The sequence below is a fragment of the Arvicola amphibius genome, chromosome 7, assembly GCF_903992535.2.
Source record: "Arvicola amphibius chromosome 7, mArvAmp1.2, whole genome shotgun sequence".
Lineage (NCBI taxonomy): Eukaryota > Metazoa > Chordata > Mammalia > Rodentia > Cricetidae > Arvicola > Arvicola amphibius.
Genome location: NC_052053.1, coordinates 43,187,085 through 43,201,244, shown reverse-complemented (window position 1 = coordinate 43,201,244; position 14,160 = coordinate 43,187,085). Strand labels below are relative to the sequence as shown.

At 50.8% G+C, this 14,160-nt stretch overlaps 2 protein-coding genes across 2 annotated transcripts; both read right to left on the bottom strand.

The window, feature by feature from the left end:
* Window positions 1–48: 48 nt before the first annotated feature.
* Lcn10 (lipocalin 10) lies at window positions 49–2,941 on the bottom strand. Its single transcript, XM_038336502.1, has 6 exons — window positions 2,840–2,941; window positions 2,013–2,152; window positions 1,615–1,685; window positions 1,247–1,354; window positions 506–604; window positions 49–77 (listed from the first exon to the last, which is right to left on the bottom strand). Exons 1-6 carry the CDS (start codon window positions 2,939–2,941, stop codon window positions 49–51), a joined length of 549 nt encoding a protein of 182 aa, XP_038192430.1.
* A 1,347-nt stretch (window positions 2,942–4,288) lies between these two features.
* Lcn6 (lipocalin 6) lies at window positions 4,289–9,627 on the bottom strand. The gene is made up of 7 exons (XM_038336501.1): window positions 9,535–9,627; window positions 9,213–9,352; window positions 5,900–5,970; window positions 5,159–5,269; window positions 4,840–4,941; window positions 4,549–4,574; window positions 4,289–4,382 (listed from the first exon to the last, which is right to left on the bottom strand). Exons 1-7 carry the CDS (start codon window positions 9,625–9,627, stop codon window positions 4,380–4,382), a joined length of 546 nt encoding a protein of 181 aa, XP_038192429.1. The 3' UTR covers window positions 4,289–4,379.
* Between the last annotated feature and the right edge of the window lie 4,533 nt (window positions 9,628–14,160).

Genomic DNA, 14,160 nt, shown 5'->3' with positions numbered 1-14,160 from the left:
ATCTGGAAGACTCTCAAGGCAAAGGGATGAGCAGAGGATGACTGGCTGTCACGGCAGGATTGTGTGTGCACAGGAATCTGTGGGCAAGAACACGGTGCTGAGAGGACTGGCTGCCACCTCTGTCGTGAATTCATGAGGGTCCTTGTCCTAGTTGCCCTGGACTCTAAGGAGGGTAGAGCTGTGTGGCCTCCATTCGGAGTGTCGACTGGAGTCTGTATGCTCTGGAAGCCGCCTCGGTCTGCTGGGGACGCTGCACACACAATGCTGGCAGGAAGCCCACAGATACGGGGGGGGGGGGGGAGAGGACATCTAGGCATCTTCACAGTTGACTTTGCAGACCATGTGGCCACACACGGGTATACACACACACACACACACACACACACACACATGCACACACACATATGCACATGCACACACATGCACGCACATTTCCTACATGGACCAGCTGTCTCATGGGGCAGAATGAGGGGCAGGACAATAAGAGCCCGAGGCCGTGTAGTACCGTCTTTCGGAAGGATGGTGGCCTGCTTGGTGAGCCGCAGGATATGGCATGTGTCCAAGAATTCTCGCAGGCTCAGGAAGCTGGAGATGTTCTGTCTGTCTGAGTTGGGGACAGAATCACAGCAGCAGGGGTGCCCATAAGACATTTGGAGGGTTGCATCCTAATCTTTCACGCTCTCCTTCACTGTCATTCTGTGCCTGGGCCCCATTTCCAAGGCTAGGAGATAGGGTCACTCTCCAGTCTGTCCCTACAAACAGCCCTCCCCCGGGCATGTCCAGGTCGGATACATTCAAAACACGCCTCTCCTCTGCTCTGTCCACAGACCCCCGCTGCAGCCAGGCTCGGTGTCCCTCCTCCTGACCACATCACTTCTGTCACCTTCCCCAGTGCTTTCCCTAACACCTTGTTCACACTGGATCCAGCCACCTCATCCTAAGCCTCCATTTCCCAGAGCTCAGCACTCACAGCCGGCACCTCAACCTCCTCTCGGGCAGCATCTGAACACTAACACACAAGGCTCCCCTATCCTGCAGCCCCTGCAAGTAGACCCCTCCTGGTGAGGGTCTCCCCTTGACTCTGCAGCTGCCACCTCCAACCCTACACATAGCCCTTCTCAGACCGCCAGTCACCAACCGCCCTCCCTCCCCATTGGCCAGCCCTCCCTCACTTCTGTGTCTCTGGCCCCTGAGCCCTCCCCCACCATGGTGCTGATACCCACAGGTAACCGCACAGCGTACTCACTGAAGAGCAGCAGGCTCTTGTAGTTGCGGCCTGCGCGGCCCAAGCGGAGGTAGACCAGGCCGTACGTGTAGTCGGTGGACAGCACATGGAAACCCTTTATCCCCTTTACTGCAAGAGAAGCACAGCAGCCACTGGTGCCTGGACACCCACGCCCACCCACAGTACAGAATCTAGTGCCTGGACACCCACGCCCACCCACAGTACAGAATCTGGTGCCCAACACATCAGCTGGTCCAGCATGGTCTTTCCTCACTGGCCTTACCTCCCAGGCCTGGTCACTCAGCCAGTTGTGGGCCCTCAGCCACCCTGCTGGCCCATCCTGGGTGTCCAGCCACAGGCTCAGTTTCCCATGGCCCATCTCTACTCACAGGTGTTCCTGAACACAGGCTTCTTTCTATCCTTCTTCAGGGTCGTCTCCATGGACTGACACCCCTGAGGCCTGGGGGACAGGTGTGAGGGGCTGCAGTCAGAAGGCCACCTTCCACCACCTTCTCCAGCTCTACTCATAACTGCCCCTGGAGCCTAGGGGTGGGGGTCAGGGGCCAGGGTGGCCAGTCTGGGTGGGGTCCACTCCCAGTACTCCATCTCCAATGCCACGTAATTCCTCCCAAATCAGCTCTTAGGTCTCAGGGAAGGAAGAGGTAGTGAAACCATCTGTCTGGGGACTCCGCTCTGCTTCCTGTTGGCCCCTTCTTCCCAGAGAGAAGCTGTCCCTGGCCAATCTGCAAGGGCGTACCAGGACCACTGCCACATCGTGTCCCCTCACCGGCTGAAGGCGATGACCACCTTGAGCTGTCCTGTTTTGTGCACCTTCACCACAGATGCCCCCAGCTTCCTCTTGTCTCTAGCCGGCAAGAATCCCCGGGTGTCTGTGGCGATGGCAATAATATACCAGAAGCCTGAAAACTGTGGGGTCAGCAGGGGAGGACAATGTTGGAGCTGTCATACCACGCTGCCTGTCCAGGCTCCCAGCTAGAGAACAGACCCAGCAAGTGACCCTTTCCCAAGACCCAGACCACATCTGTATCTGCAGGTGGACACTACCCTGTCCCAGGCTGAAGAGAAGCTGGCGCTTAGCTGGTCAAGTGCCCAGGAGTCTGAAGCCTGGGGTGGGTAGGGTAGACACAGCTGGTTCCTTCCCTCCTGGCCTCCCTGTAACACCGACACTCAGTCACTTTCTCTCCTACTTGTCCCTGGGCCGCTAGCTGCCAGCTTTTCCCTGATGCATACTCCTTGATCCTAATAACTCTGTGCGTGCTATTACATTGTCCACCTTGCCTCTGCACCCACAGCCACCCCACCAGCAATCTTCCGCCTCAGGGCATCTCTAATGCTTGCCCCTCCACCCCACTCTTTTTGCAGCAGAGGTATCTCCAAGAGGTCCCAGGGCTGGAGCAGCAGCGGGAGAGGACAGGTAACCAACAGAGCTGGGCTCAAGGACAGGTAACCAATACAGCTGGGCTCAACAGATGCCGTGCTCTGCCCTCCTGCTGAGGTCTCAGATGACCCCACAGTTGGCGCTCTGGTCCTAAGTGGCCTTTGTACCCTGCAACTCTAGTACCTGATGAAGGTACCAAGGGGCATGAGGCTTACCTTGCCCCAGTTGAGAGTGTGGGCCTCCTTAGGGAAAAACTCCTCTGTCCAGGACACCACAGCCAGAGCTAGGGCTGTGGCCAGGGCCATTTCCAGCTTCATCCTTAGCTGCTCTGAGTTTAAAGCTGTATCTTGCCGTGTCTGCCCTGCTGTGGTGTCAGACCTGCCCTGGAGACTCCGGCTGCTGGGATGGGAAGGCGTGACTTCCAGCTCTGCCCCTCCTTCTGAGAACTTCACCCTGGTGGTGGTTGGTTACAACAGACTTTGCCTGCCTGGGAGGTCCCTGAAGATGGACACCATCCTGTTCTCAGAGGCCATACGGAGGCTGGTTCTCACATCCCTCACTCCCGAAGGGCTAGAACTACACACATCTGCATACGATTGCAGCCTGGGCTGCCTCACCTGGCACTGGGTGCCTGGAACTCTCATAACCCTAGCCAAAGGTGGGAGGCAGAAGCCTAGGGTGTCTCTGGGACTAGACTCTTGGGCAAGTGTGCAGACAGGAGGGATGGAAACAGTGGCCTCTAGGTATAAATTTTGGAACTTCCTATGGAAGGCTATTTATAGTGCCAGGAGCTGCTGATGACAGGGCTAGGGGAGAGAGAGAAAGAAAGAGAGAGAGAGAGAGAGAGAGAGAGAGAGAGAGAGACAGAGAGAGAGAGACAGAGACAGACAGAGACAGAGACAGACAGAGAGAGAACTATTGTGTGCCCAAGCTTTTACTCCTTCTTCCCCCCCCCCCATGTTACTTTCTAATAGATGACTTTGTTCCACCATTTCCCGACCAGATACCCCTTTTGCAATGAGGGGCCATAGACTCAGGCCTTTGGGAATTCCATGCACCACCGTGTCCACCCCCAACCAACAGCCAGAGCCTAGGTATAGAGGAGCTAGGGTTCTGGGAACACCTCCCTGCTGGGAAGCTCACAGATACTGACCTAACTCCGCTGCCAGCCAGTCTGTGAATTCTGTGTCCTCCTGCTAGGCGGCCTGTGGATGCTAACCCCCTAGTAAGTTGTTGGCGGATGCTATCTGTGCTCTCATACTGTGAAATGCTCAGTGTCTCTTCCTACTAGGTAGTGCATCGGTGGTTGGACCCCATCCTTGGATTCTGGTGGTCCAGGACTGTCTTGATAGTGTCCTGACAAACTCATACAGTTCTTGTCTAGCCCAGGCACCTCAGCTTTCGCCATTCTTGGTGGCTACATCCTGTCCCCAGTGAAAAGTCAGCATCCCTGTCTTCAGTCTCAAGAATTCTCACAAGGGATATTAGTGCATCAAATTCTTTTGTCCCTGAGCTGTCTCTGTGGTTCCATGGTCTGATCTCTGGGGACATCCTCTTCCACAGCACAGGAACCATCCCACCCCCAGAGAAGACACATTGTGGCAGGTTTACTTGTGAAATTGCTTTATTTTCAACCCAAGCGTGAGCCTAGGGGAGCAGAGAACCAACACCAGCACCGCTAGCCTCTGAGTAAAGACAGTGCCTGTTCACCTCCACCAGGATGCGAGGATGTGATGCTATCTCCGGGGAGTGGCGTCACTGAAAACCAGGGCAAGAGTTGGAGAGGGGCTTATGACATCCTTCATCCTCACCTTCAGTGACCTTCCCACCTGCAGAGCCGTGGGCTTTGAAAAAGGTCCACCCAAAGCCCCAGGCACTACCTGCGCCCCAGGGAGTCAAGAGTGGTGCAGGAAAGGTGGCCTACCTGGAGGATCTTGTGTGCACATGTTACTGTAAAAAAAAAAAAAAAAAAAAAAAAAAAAAAAAAAAGCCAGTTGTGAGAGAGAACAGGGCTGCAGCAGCTCCCAGGATCCTACCCACAAGCCTCTTCCAAGAAGACTGTTCCTACAGACTTGACTATGGATGACAGGCATAGGTGATCCCCTGAAGCACCCACAAACCAGTCGAAGAAGACGAACCACCTCCAGCACCCCAGCCACTCCGTGTGTGTCAGACCTGCCTGCGCCCCCCTGTGGCCAGTACTAGTAACACTCACGGTCCTTCCGCAACTGGGCCTGCTGTTGGGACCGGAAACCCAGACCCTGGCTCCATTTGGTGAACAGCTTCATGGCCTCGTAGCTAGCCACCTCTGTCCGACCTGGGCATGAAGGAGCAGCCTCTGAGAGATGGTCAGAGTGTGGAGAGCGTGTCTGTGTCCCGTCCCCCCCCCCAGCCCTTTTTTTTACATCAATCCCTAGCAAACTTCAGGGTAGCTGGGGCTTGTCCCTGTATGTTCCCTACCGGGGACTGTGGACACAGAGTACCCATGTTTGGGGCACCAGGGACCCTAAGCAACCTTGCACGTCCCCACTTACTGTACAGCTCCACTGTGTTGAAGGCCTCATCTCCAAACTCCAGCTGTGTGAAGACGACGGCGTAGTCCTTGAAGTTAGTGCCCAGCACCCGATAATCCAGTACGCCAATAGCTAGAGAGCAAATGCAAGATCCAGGGCAGCAGGGGGAATGGGAGCATCGTGCCAAAGAGGCATGAGACCCGGATTAAAAGTCAAGATGGGGAGCAGAACCAAACCCTATTCAACTTCAGCAGAGGTGTCAAGCTGTCCCCAGGCCCCTGACCCCTACACTGTGCCAGCAAGAAGCAGTTCTCAGATGCTGGTGGACAGACAGACAGATGAGCGCTTGCCCCAGCTCAGCCCTGGGGTGACTGAGAGCAATCAGATCACCCTCTCCCAGTCCTATCCTATGCAGGGAGAAAACTGCTAACCAGGCACTTTGCCCTCTTAACTCATGAAGAAGCCCAGGGATTGAGACTAGGACCCCCCCACCCCCACCCCCACCCCTGCCATGTGCATCTGGGCACACAGGGGTGGAGAAATGAGGCCTAAGTCCTCTGTTCAGGGGCCTCTCTCCCCTGAGGATTGGAGCCAGGGCCCTGACTGTCAGATCTTTTATTGGTCCACAGAAGGGTTCCAAGGGCTCTGGAACTGAGTGATCTCCTTCCTGCCAGGCCTGGCCCTACCAACCGCAGCCTGGGAAGACATAGGGGCGGGCCTTCACAGTGATCGGACGAGGAGGTCCAGGGACATCATACTCACAGGGGTTCTCAAACACCCATCGGGAATCTTGCTTCAGCAGCTCCACTGTGCTCTGACGACACCCATCTGGCCTAGGAAGCAATGGAAGGAAGGCCTCTGAGACACACACGAGGCCTACTAGCGGGGAAGGCCAAGAAGGGGTTCACCTTTCATGACGCCTGGGTTACCCAGAAAAACAACCCATGGGACCCAGAGGCACTCATTATTCCTTTTCTTTCCCAAGGGATCCACACTGTTGGGTGCTGAGGGCTCAAGAGACATCAGCCTGTGGTTCAAGCTAGAAGACACTATCCAGACTTCCCCTGAGGCCTCACCCTCTGAGGTGAGCAAACACAAGAGAAGCACAGCAGGATCTGCTAGACAAAACAAGTGCCTGCAGAGGTGGGAACAAGACACCTGCAGTGAGCAATGCTGGGAGGTTCTAAAGGAAAACAGCATCAGCTGGTCCATCAGACCAGGAGGTGCACCTCAAACCCACAGCAAAGTCAGGGTCAATGAACAGATCACAGGAACAGAAGAGAAGTTAAAATCAAAGAAAATTAACCCAGACGTGTGCCTCGGACAAAGGTCATAAACTAAGTCATAATTCAGCAATGTGGGGCTGCACAGCCACCTGAGTGTACCTCACACTTTTTCACAAGGCAAAGTCTTAGATGTACCAAAGATTCAAGACTTCCAGAGAAAGAAAGGAAAAGGAAACTCCCACCCTAACCCCATGTCCTGGCACCCAGAGCCCTAAGACGCAAAGGCCAGGGTGCACACAATGCAGAACTAAAAAGCACTTCATAGACACAAAGTCCCCCTCTAACCTGGAGAAACAGCCAGGCAGTTCACAGCACTTGCTGATCTCACAGAAGACCCGGCTTTGGTTCCCAATGCTCACACAGTAGCTCACCCCCATTCCTAACTCCAATACCAGGGAATCTGATGCTCTTTTCTGCCCTCTATGGCATCAGGCATGCACATGGTACACAGACATGCATGCGGGCAGAATATTCACACACATAAGATTTTCAACAGCCTCCCAACATCAGAAAACAAACTGGGAAGTATATGTGTAACCACTTAGGTTTTTTGTTTTGTTTTGTTTTGTTTTGTTTTGTTTTGTGTTTGTGACTCAGAATCAGAAACATGAGTCAGATGTGCAGAAATAGCTACACCTGCCATCCCAGCACTGAGGGGTGGAGAAAGGGGATGATGAGTTCAAAGCCATCCTTGTCTACAGCCTGAGCTTTATGAAAGGAGCAGAGGTCAGAACTATATGGGAGCAGCGGATGGTAAAGAATGGCCAGTTAGACACACAGACACCTGCCAACAGGTCACTTCTAGGATAAGCCCTCTCTTCTGAGGAGCCAAGGTTTGCTCACTGTCAAGGCTCACTGCCTGCACATTTCTGGTGCAGAAGATGGAGGTCACTAAGTGTCCATGTCCAGCACTGGCTAAGAGAAGGAAGGGGCCACACTCTGTAAGGGGAGCAAAGAGCTCTTCCGGGTTAACTGTGACATTGCCGTGTGACCTGGGATCCCACTCCTGGGTGTGTCCCCCAAAGAACTGAAAGCAGAGGTTGGTCCTAACAGCTGCACTGCCCCATCAGGGGATAACGGGGCACACAGCCCACACACATAGTGGGATGTCACCTAGCCAAAGATGGAAAGGGTGGAGGATGTGGGATAAGGGAAGCACCCCATCACGACAAGACAGGCTCTAGTAGGGACATTTCTCTGGGGTCTCCAGTCCTTGGATGGAGAGACAGGAAACACAGAAGGGGTATCATTTGCTGGAGTGGGGATGGGGATCCAGTGATACTCCATCTGGAATGTCCTTGATGCCTCTGCACATAGTGGGAGGAAGAGGTAGAGCCTGGTGGGAGGAAGTTTGACCACTGGAGATGTGTCCTTCCAGGGAATGTTGAGACGGCCTTCTGCTCTTCCTCCTCCTCTTCCTTCTTCTTTTTCTTCTCTCTCTAATTACCATCATGAAGTGAGCTGCCTTCTCCGCCATGTGTTCTCCGCCATGCTGCCCTGAGCTACCATAGTCTCAGGGGAACAGGGGCAGTGGCTAACCAAGGACTGAAACCTTTGGAGTCATGGGCGTAGGCAAACCTTCCGTCCTCGTAAATCTGCCATAGTGATGGGAAGCTGTCACATGGGGGCAAAGTTTCAGTCTGGGAAGATGGAGCTGTGTGATAGGTGGGACTGATTGCTATGGCGCACGGTGACAAACTACTCTGCAAAGTGACGATCACAGTGCAGACGCCCTGACTGTCAGAGACAGGGGGAAAGGAAGGGATATAGCTGCCTGCCTTCAGAGACTCTGGTTTTTATTCACCCGATCATTCCAAAGACCAGCAAAGTACAAAAAAAAAAAAAAAAAAAAAAAAAAAAAAAAAAGAATATTCCTCAACTCTCCTGAGACCCGCCCAACCCTGCATAGGCCCAAGCCTCTCCCGATGCCTCTGTGCACTGTTCTGCTGGTCACACAGCCTGCTGGACAACAGGAACTCACCCATCCATGTACTGCTGAGCCACTCGGCCAGATATGTGGTCTGGTGTTTATGAAGGCCACATGAAAGATGCACCTTAACTGAGACCTCTCTGTCCCCACTCCTCCGTGTCCTCCCAGGTCCATGGGTGACAGAAACCTTGTCATCCCCTTTGAACAAACTTAGGAAATGACTCAGAAGGAGAGAAAGGCTTTCTCTGTGCCCCAGTCTGTCTCAGTGGCTCAGGACCTCAGTAAGCAGCCAGCCTGGCACACCAAATGAGTCACATTTAAGAGACATTCATCTCACTTCCCCACAACTCCCACCAGCTGCCTCAGGGATTGCTGTGTGTTACTTCACTAGACAAGGCCAGCTTGACCCTACAGGCTAGACTGGCCTGAGGCTCTGGTGACTTCCTTGCTGAAGAGATCAAACCTTGTGGCCAAGCCAGTGGAAATAAGGACCCAAACTCTCCAAAAGACTCAAAGAGAAAAAGAACAACGGAGTATCGAGTCATGCCCTCAGAGGCCAGGGACAGAGATTCACAGGCTGGCAGAAAGTGAATGAGTCAGGAAGACTCCACTAGGGAAAAAAAGAAAGGGCAACAGAAGCAGGAAGCATGCCACTCCGAGGACCTCGGGAACAGAGGAGACTAACCCGGGGAGCACAAGGGAGTAGGGAGCACAAAGAGCCAACCATGCAGTTAGGAGATGGTCTGCAGAATCCAGTCCTCTACCTGAATGAGGGAGACAAAGCCGACAGCCCCTCTGGGGAGGGTGATCCTGCTGAGGAAGCTAAAACAGAGTCCCCAGCTCCGGGTTGCCTACTCACCCATGCCGGGAAGACAGAACTCTTAGCTTGTTGTCCGGAGTAAGAGTCACCAGGACGCCTTCTACGTTCTTCATGTCCTTCTCCACCATGAAGTCCTTGGCACGGGAGGCCATTGCCAGGATGTACCAGGGCCCAAGGAACTAGGGGAAGCATTGGCTGAGATACCGAGCCCTCCCTCAAAGCAGTTGAAGAACTTATCACTCTTCACACAGTCTAACTCCCTCCATCCATGTTCATCCAGATTGACTCTTGGGGATCCGAATGCTGTGTAGCCTTAAAGGTAGGGCCTGGCCCTAGGACCTGCTGCCAAGAAGGCTGTTACCTGCTTAGAATCCAGCCTTCCCAGCCACACTGCCTGGACCCAGGACATAGAGACCAAAGAAAGAAGAGCGGCAGCCAGAAACACCACCTTCATTCTTCCGAAGGCCCGGGCACACCGTGCAGTAGGCCAGGATGTGACATCACCCACAGGAAACAGTTTATAAGACTCTAAGTGCCTCAGTGTGGGTGGCCACTAACTGCCAGGATAGCATTCTGACCTCTCACAGAGCAAAGTCACTCAGGGTGGGGGAGGCCGGTGTTAATCTGTGCTGGCCTTGCTGTCTAGCAGAGGCAAGACAGGACCAGGAACCTGTTCTAATCAACAGTACAGTGCAAACTCCCCAGAAAGTTCTAAAGTAAGCCTCCTAAAGATGTCCATCCTGTCTTCTCCCCTCCTCAGTACCAATATTCTCCCAAGCTTCTCTTCTCCTGAGCCGTGCAGGTCCAAGCTGAGGTCAGTCCTAGTCCCAGGTCAGCCAAGTAAAAGGACTCTGTCCAGAAACCGAAGTTTCAGACATCTTTTGTCTCAATCATTAAAAATACAAAAGCCATTCCCAAAGACATCCTTTTAAGCTTCATTCCCACCCTCACTGGCCCACACAACCTTCTGCTTTGCTGGCCTGTGACCTCCCACTGTGTAGAAGGAGCAGCGGGGCTGCGTCCCGCACGCGGCTAGCTTTACCCAAAATAATTATATGGAAACTGTATTCATTTAAACATTGTCTGACCCATTTGTTTCAGCCTCTTATTATCTAATTCTCACATCTTGGTTTAACCCATATTTAGTAATCTGTGTAGCACCATAAGGGGTCGCTTACCAGGAGAGATCTTAACCTGCATCCATCTCAGAGAGGAGAAGCATGGCGACTGCATATGGCGACTGCCTGAAGCGTCTCCCCAACTCTGCTTCCTTTCTCCCACAATTCTGTTCTGTCTATACTCCGCCTACCTAATTTTCTGTCTCTTAAAGGGCCAAGGCAGTTTCTTTATTAATAATGAATGTAACACATAGACACTCCTCCATCATTTCCCCTTTTTCTGTTTAAACAAAAAGAAAGGCTTTAACTTTAACATAGTAAAATTATATGTAACAAAACAGTTATCAAGCAAGAATTACAGTTACAATATTTAAATCTATTTTATCTTTTATCATAACTAAGGAAAACTATAACTATTGAACCATTTTTCAACTCCATCAAAGACTCCAGAAGGATATAATACTACCTAAGTAAACAAGAAATATGCAGCTTTCAAACTCTAGAAATGACAGAGACAACTCATTGCCTGGGCAGTCACCCAAAGTTCCTCTGTACCGTTGGGGCATCCATCTTCGGCCTTCAGGCCCATAGTGTCCAGCAGACATTTCCATGAAGCAGGAAATTCCAAAGACAGTTCAGTCACTTTCTGCTGTGTCTTGTAGAATGTCTCGCAGACTCTTTTACGAATCAGGAACCCCAAAAGACCATCTCACCTTTAGGCAAGTTCAGCAGTCCTCTTTTTGTGGGTTCTTTGTTTCCAGTTCATGCAACAGTCCAGGCAAGAGCAGTTTTTTGCCCAAATGGCTATCAAACTCCATAAGGAAACTCTTCGATGCCCATCTTCCTCTTGAAGTAGATTGGTGCTGCCAGGAGCAGACGTGTCTCATTGTCATGAAGAACCCTAAGTTATTCAAACATTAAATGCCATATTCTGTAGTCTTTGAAAGATATGAAGAATGTCTAACTGAAATATATCTCTATATCTAGAAAATCTAACTAACATGACTACAAGCTTGACTATTATTGATGATTATCCATTAACAACCTATATTTCCTAATTATACATTACATTCTTAAATGAACTACACAATCACAATACCTTAATCAAGAGCAGAAATGCATATACATATAACAAAATTGACCTTAAAATCTATACCAATGCAAATTATTCATATCTATATCATATCCCCCTTTAAATGTAAAAGAACATTTATAAACAATATTTGGGAATATGGACATAGTTATCTCTCCAAACTGTTTCCTGCTGAATGGGGGCGCTGTTAATCAGATCTTTTATGGTGTAACCTGTGTGCCAGGTTTATCTCAATTGGCAGTTGAGTGAAGTAATTTTTTGAGGGTGTTTACAGCAACCTTTCAGGGGGGCGTGGTCTATCATACCATATTGGGATAGAAGCAATCCACAGAGTCTCATCCTCTGTGAAAACAAAAGAAGAAACTCTTTTCCAAAGTGTCATGTTCTTAGATCCAAATTCTGAAGTCATACCATTAAGATGTCCATTCTGGTCTAGCCTGGCAGCCCATATAATGAAATGTCTCTCTGTATTTAGCACCTTTACAGTCAAAAATTTTAAAGAAAACACAATAAAATACATAATCCAGACTCTCTGTGAATTTTTCATTTTTACGTGGCTTATTTTTACTCTATCACTTTACTTTATTTTGTCTCTTTAAAGACTTTACCCTTTTTTAAGGCATTAACTTTATTTTCTATATTTTTTTTCTCTCTCTCAAGCCTATGTACATTTATCCAACATTGTGACCCGTATGGGGGTCTTCTATGTCTGAATCTGTCCTATTGTGAATCTGTAATTTTTTACAGTCCAGAAACATGTTTGATTTGTGCCTTTAAATCGCTAAGCGCTTAAGACTCTAAGCTGTGACATTCCTAGGTCAAAAACAGGTACTGTGTGCTTGACCCGCCCAGTCCAACATGGCAGAGCCGCTTGTGACTCTGAATCGGTTGCACCATGTAGAGGTAATACGGGTACCGCCTGTGTCCTGCCCAGTCTAAACCTTAACTGCGCTGTTATCATGGTAATTACAATAGATCCTGCCTGAGGTCAGCACAGTTTAGCATGGCAGAGCAGAGCCAGAGCTGCTCCTGCCTCAGTCATTTGGTGCCTCTGAGCCGCACACAGTTTCAGGCACACAGCAGTCCACATTGGAGCTGCACTCAGCAGTTTAATTCTGAGACTGAACGTGCAGCACAGAAACTCTTTTCATCCAAGTTACAGCCAAATCTGACACGCAGAGCACCGCGCAGTCTGAAAACATCTCTCTCTATGGCGGCAGAAATCCACCATGCTCTCCTGCTCGCCTAAGCCTGATTCCGCCATCTGCCCAGGTGCAGGCAGGGAGCAGTGAGCCATTGGCATGGTCTCAGAGTACTTTCTTTCTGATTCCGAGCGGGCACACAAACATCCAGTCCCATAAAAGCCATTGAAATGCTTTAAAGCCAGAGTTCGCGCTGGCGGCACAGCCCCAGGAAGCCGCGATTTAAACTGACTCAGCTTTTTCTCTGTCGCTGTTGCCAAAACAGGAAATCTCTCTACGGCACGTCCTAGCAAACAGCAAAAGGCTGTGTTAAACTCTCTCTCTCTCCTTTATTTAAAGCCCTCTCAGATTTTTAAGTGGATTTAGTCACCACGTTGGAGAGCCAATTTTTTGTTTAAACAGAAAAAGGGGAAATGATGGAGGACTCTCATTGGCTAATAAAGAAACTGCCTGGCCCATTTGGTTGGCCGGCCCTTAGGTGGGTGGAGTAGACAGAACAGGAAAAGGAAGTGAGGTAGATGGCTCAGACAATTGCCCTGCCTCTCCTCTCTGGGGCAGACCGCCGTGCCTCTCCTCAGGGAGACAGATGCGATGGAGCCAGCCGCCAGTTCAGACATGCTGAATCTTTCCCGGTAAGACACCATTCGTGGTGTTACAAAGATTATTAGATATGGGTTAGTCAAGATGTGAGTAAGAGGCTGAAAATAATGGGCCAGGCAGTGTTTAAAAGAATACAATTTGTGTGTTGTTATTTCGGGGCATAAGCTAGCCAGTGGCCAGTGGCCAGGAGCGGCCCACAAACCCTCACTACAGTGTTTAAAAGAATACAGTTTGTGTGTTGTTATTTTGGGGCACAAGCTGGCCAGGCAGCCAGGAGCCAGGCGGCGGGAAGCCACCCACAGCTAATCACTACACCACTGGCTCTAACAGCCAGCCCTGCAACCAAGCTAGGACAGCTCAGGTGTCCCTCTGTCCCCTCTGTCCCCCTATCTGGACATATTCATTTTCCATCTAGGCCACATCCACCTCTGCACTCTAAGACCAAACCCTGACTGACTGCAGCCAGACCCTGTTAAGTATTTTCTCTTGGACGAACCTCTCCGCCAATGGAAATAATCACAATCAAACCAAATCAAACCGAATTAAAAGATGCCCATGTTTAATAGATGAGAACAGTCCCAGGTAGCCTTGGGGAAAATATGCAGAGGAAAAGAGAGCTAAAAGGGGAGACCATGCAAATCCCGGAGACCACGTGTTCATTCTCTGGGGGGCAGTTCAAATAGCCTGTGGGAGTGGTCTTAACATTCTCTAAAGAGGGGTTTGCCTTTAGAAGATTTTCTTGACCCTCCTGGGGAGGCACCACCATTTGGCAGGCTTTCTCGAAGGAGGAGTTTGGACTGAGGCAACTCCCAGGGGAGAGAGCTTATGCCAGGAGCTGGGGTGAAGCCCTCAGCCAAATAGTCCTTTATACAAACCCTTTTGTATAAAGGGGTGTTAGGGAGCTGAAGGTGATGTTTTAGACCAAAAAGACCCTAAACCCCCTCAAACACTGTAGCTTGGTCCCAAATTCTTCC

What these genes read in the sequence shown, in the direction of transcription:
- Lcn10 (XM_038336502.1), bottom strand. Translation starts at nt 2,941, where the DNA reads ATGAAGCTGGAAATGGCCCTGGCCACAGCCCTAGCTCTGGCTGTGGTG. An exon ending in GCCTGTGTTCAGGAACACCT is followed by an intron (nt 1,355 to 1,614) that starts GTGAGTAGAGAT and finishes CTTCTCTTGCAG; the next exon opens with TAAAGGGGATAAAGGGTTTC. An exon ending in CAAGAGCCTGCTGCTCTTCA is followed by an intron (nt 605 to 1,246) that starts GTGAGTACGCTG and finishes TCCCCAACTCAG; the next exon opens with ACAGACAGAACATCTCCAGC.
- Lcn6 (XM_038336501.1), bottom strand. Translation starts at nt 9,627, where the DNA reads ATGAAGGTGGTGTTTCTGGCTGCCGCTCTTCTTTCTTTGGTCTCTATG. An exon ending in GAAGGCTGGATTCTAAGCAG is followed by an intron (nt 9,353 to 9,534) that starts GTAACAGCCTTC and finishes TGCTTCCCCTAG; the next exon opens with TTCCTTGGGCCCTGGTACAT. An exon ending in ATGGGTGTTTGAGAACCCCT is followed by an intron (nt 5,270 to 5,899) that starts GTGAGTATGATG and finishes TTTGCTCTCTAG; the next exon opens with CTATTGGCGTACTGGATTAT.